Source organism: Electrona antarctica, assembly GCF_951216825.1.
Source record: "Electrona antarctica genome assembly, chromosome: 3".
Classification (NCBI taxonomy): Eukaryota; Metazoa; Chordata; class Actinopteri; order Myctophiformes; family Myctophidae; genus Electrona; species Electrona antarctica.
This window is the reverse complement of record NC_136808.1, coordinates 9299047-9308747: the sequence shown is the minus strand read 5'-3', so window position 1 is coordinate 9308747 and position 9701 is coordinate 9299047. Positions and strand designations below refer to the sequence as shown.

Below are 9701 nucleotides of genomic sequence, written 5' to 3'. Positions count from 1 at the left end.
CCACCCCCCACACACACACACTCGCTACACACACTTGAGTATCATTGGAACAAGGCTAGCACACACTGTTTACCTTTCATCAGAAGCTTTTACATGGCGGGAGCGTCGCGGGAAACAAAGGCACAAATGAAATCCGAAATTTGGATGGCAGAAGATCCAAAGGACAGCTCTCCTGGATTACGATTTATGGACGTTTGAAAATCCTCCTTTCAACTGCTTTACACGTTTGATTATATTTTCAATCCCATAGCTGGAGCGGTGGGGCGTTGCCATAGCAATGTTAAAAAGCTGCCGTGGGGTGGGACTCAACCATTATATAGACGGAGTATACATTGGGGTCTGGACCTGGGATATGGCGTCCCCTAGTGTCGGGGTCCGTATATATATACGGACATGGGAAAGAACGAAATAATAACCCACTCACCCGTGACCCACTCCTAAGCTGTGTTTTGGTTAGCGACATAACACCAACGCGTTCGGTTACATCTGCTAATAATGGCTGAAGTTACAACAGCAACAATAATGCACAAGGATGGCACCATCATATTAGATCACGGCTACGACCATTTTAACAACACCCATAACCGCGACAGAATCCCAATCTACCACAGCTTTACGTGCATCACAGTTTAAATAATACCTAAAGGGTGCAAAAAAAAGGCTAATCCAATCTCAGGGTTACATTGCCGTTATAGCGATTTCATAACACGCGTTTTGTAACGGATTCGCAATGTAATACTGCAAAATAGATAAAAGGCCTTAACCCATTCAGGCCTGACGTCGAAATTTTCTAAATCATGACAATTTTCTGAACGATTTGAGGCACATTTTAACGATTTTTCAAAAATAGCAGACCTACAATTTCATAGCGCGGCACTCGGTGCCGCGCTATGAGCTTGTAGATCTGCTATTTTTCAATAGCTAAATTATAACATAATGTATCAAAAGGGGTTCCCGCTCAAAATGGGTTAAAGTGTATATGTTTGTGATGTGATTCACCCTTATACAGTAACGCTAATGCCATGATTTATATGTAGTTGTGCGCCGAAAACCTCACACCAAAAGTAGCCGACGTACAACTTACAGGTCGTCTATTTTCGATGTGAGACGCAATAAGGCTCAGGCGGAGAGATTGGGAGTTTGGTTCAGAGCAGGATCAGCAGACAGAACTGTTTATAAAAGGTTGACCAGTGGAACTGTATCTAAGGATATACGGGCGCAGCAGAGCTGGATATAACTTCCATTCCAGACAGAACACGGCCTCGACCCAAATGGTCTCAGGGTGCGTCGAGGTGGAGACGGGCTTCACTTCATAATGGCTTCAGGGTGTCGGATCAGGCTTCAAAAGTTAAAAAAATATCATTGAAAAAATACTGTTGTCATTAGCAACATTTCTGATCGTGGGGCTCGTGGTGGAGAGAACACACGACCTCTGACACCAGACATGGCACTGGTGGGTTCGTTGAGAGTTTGCCGAGGAGTTTAAAACTTGGCCGCGCACGTTTTGGGGGGCGAGGCGGTGGTGAACTCTGTCTCACTGGGGCAGGGGGACGATGATGTCCACGTAGTTGATGGGGAAGAAGCCGGAGTCGCCGTTGATCATGCCCTCGTACCAGTTCTCGTCGATCTGGTTGGTCAGGATGATGACGTCGCCCTCCTTGAAGCCCAGCTCGCCCTCGTTCTCCGGGTCGAAGTCGTAGAGCGAGCGGCAGCAGGGCTGGTCCGGCAGCTCCGTCGACTCTGCGTCGGCGGAGAGACAGAGAGAGAGATAGAGACAGAGAGAGAGAGAGAGAGAGATATATATAGTTCTATGCAATAACCGATCATACAGTGTAAATGAAGCTAACAAACACAACATAAATGCAAAGCCAATGCAGCCAAATGATGATGAATTAAAAATGAGTGTGAGCGGCGCTGAGCGCACATCAGAGATGTGATCTTTCAGGTATAATCTATGTTGGGTGAGGTCAGATAAAGCATGCCAACGGGTGAGGTCAGATAAAGCATGCCAACGGGTGAGGTCAGATAAAGCATGCCAACGGGTGAGGTCAGATAAAGCATGCCAACGGGTGAGGTCAGATAAAGCATGCCAACGGGTGAGGTCAGATAAAGCATGCCAACTAGAGACCAGCGGGGGGCGGATTTAGCCGCGGCTGCCGCAGGTGAACCGCAGTTTAGGGTGGATTAGGGTCAATTCAATATATTATAAATTAATATCGGATAAACCGCGGGTGAAATAATGCTGGAAATAAATGAATGAGTTGCGATCATAGAGTATATAAAGGATAGAGACCGAACTGGAGCACTAGCCCCGCCCCCAAGCTATTCATTTCGATGGAGTTGCTCAGTGGCGTTTTGAAGCACCCGGAAGACTGCCGGAAGTACCTCCTCCGGACCTCAAATTTGAGGTCCGGGGTGACGTAGGGAGTGATGGTCCTACGTGTTAAAGCCCAGCTGCACGGGGTTTCCTCGTCATGAATCCATGGGTCCGCCTGCACTCCTTCCTCGTACCACTAGGGCCCAGAGCTTCAACGTTGAATAGCCTCACTGGCCCCTTGGTTGCGATGTGCGAACGTGACTGACTGAACGGACGGCAGCCTTGTTGCCATGGAAATGGGAATATACAACCGTAACTTTGGTGAACTGTCGGCAGTGGTGAGTGACACAACTTATAAATAGCCGATCTACAAGCTCACAACACGTCGCAGCGAGCCAGCGACGCGTTGTGAGCTTGTAGATTGGCTATCCCTGCAGCGGATTTCGGGTGGTTGCGGATATATAAATTGGATTAATTAATGAATGCGGTCGGATAACGGGCGGATTATAAATATGCACACTCGGATTCGGGTGACAAAAAAGCTCATCCGCTGATCTCTAATGCCAACGGGTGAGGTCAGATAAAGCATGCCAACGGGTGAGGTCAGATAAAGCATGCCAACGGGTGAGGTCAGATAAAGCATGCCAACGGGTGAGGTCAGATAAAGCATGCCAACGGGTGAGGTCAGATAAAGCATGCCAACGGGTGAGGTCAGATAAAGCATGCCAACGGATGACCCCTGGATTAAGGTTTTGCTCACTTTTAACGAGGCATGTTAACGATTCACTCAACTCACGATACGATTACAATCACGACGCTAAAGGTTCAAGATTTTTTTAAACACAAAATACCTTTCCAGAAAAAACATATATATTTTGTTCCATTATTTCTCTTACACGAATCCAGTATATTCTTTCTCTTTTCAATACAGTAGCAAATGACAGATTGTTTTTAATCAATTCTCTTGCAAAGATCCTGTAGTTTCTTCTCTTTTTTTAACGCGCCCTCTGATGTTTGCGTCACGATTCGAAATTGTGATCTAATTGAGACTTAAATTGTCACCAGTGTGAATCGATTTTAATCTATTTACGATATATACATGCCTACTTTCAACCCATTCTGGACGGGAACCCCTTTTGGTGTTTTAAACATTATGTTATAATTTAGCTATTGAAAAATAGCAGATCTACAAGCTCATAGCGCGCCGAGTGGCGCGCTACGAGCTTGTAGGTCTGCTATTTTTGAAAAATCGTGAAAATATTTATTTCAGAAAACCGGAGGATTTAGAAGATTTTTTTTAAATTTCGAGGTCAGTCCTAAATGGGTTAACTGGATCACATCACTGATATGTGTGTGTGTGTGTGTGTGTGTGTGTGTGTGTGTGTGTGTGTGTGTGTGTGTGTGTGTGTAGGCTACTACTGAACATGTGTGTCTGTCTGCATACGGTGCTGTTACATGTTACTCACGGTGAACGACAGTGCCATTGGTAGTAGGAGGGTCAGGCCATGCTAGTGGAACAGAGGTGAAGTGATCGGCTGGACCAGACACCACGACACATGCACATTGACGATGAGGCGTGCAGCACACACACACATGCACGTGTACACGCACACACACGCACGCACGCGAACAAAGACAAATAAGGCTGAAGCAAAAACAATATCTTCACATTATCTTACAATAATGCTTTGTGGCACAAAGCATTATTGTAACCAGCCACAAATGCCACAAATAAATGAGCTTTTTGGATTTGCAGTTCACACTTGGACCACTAAAGGGCAGTAGAGGTGTTTCACAAAGTCAACAAAAGGCACAGTGGTTTCCTATAGCTGGAGTTGTTTTTAGATAAGTGTTTTTCAAACTGTCACACCTGTAATTTATTTATTTACAGGCTTTAAATAACCTTTTCATCCAAGGCACCCATGAATTACATTGTTGTACTTCACAGACCCTTACATTTATGTCATAAACATGTGTACATCTTTCCCCCTAAGACAGTATGTGTCACAAGGAAAAGGTGAGAGAATAGTAGATTCCATTGATTTGAAAGAGATTGAAAATAACTATACTTGACATTTAACCCATTTAGGCCTGACATCGAACGTTCGCTCTGAAAGAATATATATTCAAAGATTTTTCAAAAATAGCAGACCTTGTAGATCTGCTATTTTTCAATAGCTAAAGTATAACACAATGCTTACCAAAAGGGGTTCAAGTCCAGAATGGGTTAAACAAGCTTTGTGGTCTTGTAGATTGGCTGTTTTTGGCAAGAGGGTTGGGTGGTCTGTCTTACTGGTGTTAGTTTAGTTACTGAAGAGATGAAAGCTCATGGTAGCGCAGAACACTTAAAGGACCACTTCACCACTTTTCAACATCTCTTCATATAACTGGTCCTCACTAATGTTCATGATAAAACACCACCATTTTTTCCTACTCAGTCTGTGTCTCATAGGAGGGCTTTGGGCAGTTCGGATACCTGTCCACCAGTGACAATATCATTAGGCAGATTTTTTTTTAAAACAAGATTTGTTTTAAAATATATTTAGATTTGTATCATCGTGAGAACGATGGCTTCAACTTTTGCATTGCAACTTTTCTGGAAAAGAAAGCCTGCCGTTTCTATTAGCTTGGATTCAAAATCGATGATGTCACTGGTGGACGGGTTTCTGAACTGCCCACAGCCCTCCTATGAGACACAGACTGAGTAGGAAAAAATGGTGGTATTTTATCATGAACATTAGTTAGGACCAATTATAGGAAGAGAAGTTGAAAAGTGGTGAAGTGGTCCTTTAACTAGGTTAAAGTCTGTCGATGGATAAGAGCTTAAAGGGATAGTTCACAATTTTTTAACTTAAGTTGTATTACTTGCCATTAATGTAGTGGTTGCAACTGTATTAATTGATTAATTAATCAGTCTTCATCCACCCTGATGAAGACCGGTATAGGTCAAAACATGTCGGTTTAATAACATTTTCCTCCTTTTAACTATTAAGTGTGCCCGGATCTCCGCTTTTTTCTATAGATGTATTAATGATTGCTCGAGTCACGTGGTGGGAGTTCTGCTCTGGTTTTGGTGAATAGTCTTTTTGTGGGGGTCACTGGGGCCACGCATTAAAAGCCAGACAGTGGCCTTGTGGTTAGAGTGTCCGCCCTGAAACTGGGAGGTCAGGGTTCGATCCCCGGCCGGGTCATACCAAAGACTGTAAAAATGGGACCCAATGCCTCCCTGCTTGGCACTCAGCATCAAAGGGTTGGATTGGGGGTCAAATCTACTAATCAAATGATTCCCGAGCGCGGCGCACGCTGCAGCTCACCGCTCCTTGGCTGCGGCTCACCGCTCCCAAGAGATGGGTCAAATGCGGAGAACAAATTTCACTGCGGTAACGTGTGTGACAAATCGTATGACTTTGACTTTTGACTTTGTAAATTCACAAAACTAACGTAATTTGTATTGTTGACCTATTTCTAAAATATTAACTTCGTTCAACTTTGACCCCTCTATCACATGGAACTATTTTTTGGGCGTAGTGATATGGACACAAAAAGCATTGTTCTGTGTGATAGAGGGGTAAAAAATGAACGAAAGTTGCACTATATGGGTAGAAATAGGTGAACATTCGGAACTATCCCTTTAAGAGGCGAGCCTGACAGCTACATGTTAAAAATGTATACCTACTTTTGCCATTGACTGTGTTGTTAATCTGGATATCTGTGAAGGAATGAAAGGAAACCAAAATAAATATAGAACTCAAACAGAACACTGAGATGGAAATGATAGAGAAAGCATAAAAACAATGAAACAATAATGCAATAATCGGTCTTCTGTCTTCTGCCATCTTGCCAGCAAGGTGCTAACTAGGTACAACTTCCCATAGACAGCCCATACATCCAAACAGATTGTATTAACCCATTTAGGCCTGACGTCGAAATTTTCTGAAAAACCTTATGTTTCTATATCAGTGGTTCTCAATGGTTCATGTCAAGGACCCCAAAAATTATATGTAATATGCCGCCGACCCCCATTTGAAAATATGTTGTTCCAGGGACCCTCCAGAAGCAAAGATTTGAGTTAAAAACTGAAACTCTGAAAGAATATATTCAAAGATTTGAGGCACATTTTCACGATTTTTCAAAAATAGCAGACCTACAAGTTCATAGTGCGGCACTCGGTGCCGCGCTATGAACTGAAATCCTTAGTGAACAAATGGACCCTTATTCCATTTAGGACTGAGTCCCATTCCAAAAAAAAGAAAAGTCTACTAAATTTTCTACGTCAGTGGTGCTCAAACTATTTCATGTCGCGGACCCCCCCCATCTAAAAATATGTTGTTCCAGGCACCCCCCCCCCACCCCCCAGAAGCAAAGATTTGAGTTAAAAACGTTCGCTCTGACAGAATATAGTATATTCAAAGATTGGCGACACATTTTCACGATTTTTCAAAAAATCTACAAGCTCGAGCTTGTAGATCTGCTATTTTTCAACAGCTAAAGTATAGAGCACCGAAGTCTTACGTCACTTTCAGTAGAGGGCACCAACACACAGGTTCATGTATTTTTTTATTTGCATTGAAATCTCCATAGGGCGATTTTAGGTCGCTTCATATAAGAACTGTGTTTGAAAAATAAACCGACAGCCGAGTGGCTGTGCGTCGTTAATGATGTCCATTCATATTTGATACAGCCAGTTTCTGGAGAAAATGGAATTAATGTGGCCGCAAAAGCCTTGAAACTACATATGAAGGCCCAGCTGTCAACACATTGCGTTCCTGAGATTCCTCGTTGATGTAAGCTCAGCTGGTGGTGACTCGACTCGTACTAACCACGAAACATTAAATATCAATAAAATAAAAATAATATACGTAATTTGACATTCAGTTTCGACGGACAGATGCAGCCACCCACATACCCGGAAATGTAGTCTCTGGGTTGTTTGACTCGTTTCTAACGCTTATTTTGTTACTCTTTGGGTATATTTGTACATTTCCACCAGTCGATGCTTCATATCCATATGAGTGAAAAGGCTGGGGTGATCGGTTTATTTTTCAAACACAGTTCTTTCATAGGCGGCGGGTGGATTTTACCTTTGGGTAGGCTAGAATTGCAATGGGGGGGGGGGCAACTCTCGCGGCCGAGCGGAGCGAGGCCGCGCAAATTTATTTATTTATTTCCCCCAGATGGTCTAAAAATTAGTTACTTTGACCAATTTATTACCAATCTCGTACACCATTGCTCACGAAAGCAACACCCTTGACCCAATTATAGACACTGCATCTAGCTTTTAATTAAAGTTCCCCGGGCATTGTTTTGGGATATTTTGGCCGATATGGGTATTCTTAAATTTCGAGTCAGTGTGGAGATTACCCGGCGGTGTTGCTGCCCCTCCCGGCGCATGGCTCTTCACAGACGGCACAGAGACAGCAGCCACTCCGCTGAACGTGTCAGTGTTGCTGCAGTGGTGTGAACTGTGAACCGTGCGGTCACTGGTGGTGCTGCTGAGTGCTGACAGCCGAGCCGACTCGGACTCACAGCTTCTTCTTAGTTCTGAATTACTTTATCTTTGCCTTGAAAAAGACCGTAGGGCGTAGGCTATATCCATTTTGCGTTTTGCTGTTTTCCAAAACAAACCAGCGCGCGCTACTAGTCTGTTTGCTACAAAGCGACTGGAAGGAAGAGAAAAGAAAGGCTACCAAGAAAGAATAGAAAGGCTACCAAGTAGCCAATCATATGACCCGATCAGCGATCACCAGGGGGCAGCGACAACACACGCACACACAATAGCCTTCTATATAATGCTGCGCACATATATTATATATATTAAAAAAATACCCAGCAACATTTTTGGGAAGGCTAAGCCTTCCCTAGCCTTACACACCCGCCGCCTATGGAGGCGATCTAAAATCCCCCTATGGAGATTACAATGCAAATAAAAAGTACATGAACCCGTGGACTGACGCCCTCTACTGACAGTAGAGGGCAGTGACGTCAGGACTTCGGTGCTCTATAACAATGCTTATAACACCAAAAGGGGTTCCCGTCCACAATGGGTTATACAACTGTACACTCAGTGATGTGAGTGCGAGTGATTTCACATAGAGTGTAGCTCTGCTGTATACCTGTTGATTTGAGTGAAGACGTGTAGGACAGTCCGTTGTGTTGACTGTTGATGTTTTCAAGGCTGGACATGATGGACTTTGGTTGAAACTCTCTCTTGGGTCTGCTGCTGGCTGTGGATATCCTGGGAGATCACGGGATTAGCACCATTATTTGGTTAAACGCTTAATTTAACAGGGTTCTAGTCTAGGAAACAAAAAATACAAAAATCTTAGGATATATACCCAGTAAAATGGGTTCCAATTCCGAACCCACTGTTTGGAAAACAAAGTGCCATAAATAAAATATCTATGGATGTTTGGTCAGGTGTCAGAGCCTTCTATTAGAGAGTTGTGTCAATTTGAGTTCTCAAAAATGTCTTCAAAATCCTGATCCTGAAAAACCTTGTGTTTCTGTATCAGTGGTGCCCAATATTTCATGTCAAGGACCCCAAAAAGTATATGTAATATGCCTCCGCCCCCCCATCTGAAAATATGTTGTACCAGGGACCTCCCCAGAAGCAAAGATTTGAGTTAAAATGTTCACTCTGTAATAATATATATTCAAAGATTTGAGGCACATTGTCACGATAAAAAAATAGCAGATCTACAAGCTCATAGCGCGCCACTCGGTGGCGCGCTATGAGCTTGTAGATCTGCTATTTTTCAATAGCTAAATTATAACATAATGTTTAAAACACCAAATAGGGTTCCCGCCCAAAATGGGTTAAGTCCCGGCCATAACTGGGCCCTGTCTCCCCCTCTCTACGTCGTCCTCAGACGAGCCCTCCATCACCGTCTCCAGTCATCTCGGTTCTCCATACATCTGGCCAGCTCATTTGTGCTTTCTGCACCAGCATCTTACTTTAGTAAGTCGTCCACGTATATGTAGGTGTGGGACGTCCTCTCGATCGATGCCCGTGTGTTGTACAAGCTTTTTGGCCGGGGAGTTCTTGGTGTCTGTGGCTGTGGCCAGCTTAGTCTCATCCTCCTTACTGCCATCTTCTCTGATACACTTGGTAATGCCCCGTACAGACGCTTGTTGGTGATGTGAAAACGGCCACTGTCGCCAATTTTCTAGCCAAACTAGATACCCGAGTATAGTTCACTTTAAGCTGCATCCAACACATCCACTTCCATTTCCGTCAACCTTACCGTCAGGCCGCTAGGAATAGGATCAGTCGAATTTTTGTATTCTTTCACAGAACCCGAGGCTCGGCCGCGACTAATCAGCATATGTTCTGAAAACGTCAGGTTGGGTAGGTTTCGGGCACAATTTAAGAACTCTAGTGTCA

The 9701-nt window shown here is 43.8% G+C and overlaps 1 protein-coding gene across 1 annotated transcript in view; it reads right to left on the bottom strand.

Moving 5' to 3' along the window:
• Positions 1 to 953: 953 nt before the first annotated feature.
• Positions 954 to 9701, bottom strand: part of sh3gl3a (SH3-domain GRB2-like 3a) — a 49863-nt gene continuing 41115 nt past the window's right edge. Inside the window, exons 8-11 of the mRNA XM_079496510.1 lie at positions 8431 to 8552; positions 5994 to 6026; positions 3784 to 3852; positions 954 to 1740 (exon numbers count right to left, since the gene is read on the bottom strand). Coding sequence (XP_079352636.1) covers positions 1535 to 1740; positions 3784 to 3852; positions 5994 to 6026; positions 8431 to 8552 — 430 coding nt within the window. The 3' untranslated portion in view covers positions 954 to 1534. The remainder of the gene's footprint in view (positions 1741 to 3783; positions 3853 to 5993; positions 6027 to 8430; positions 8553 to 9701) is intronic.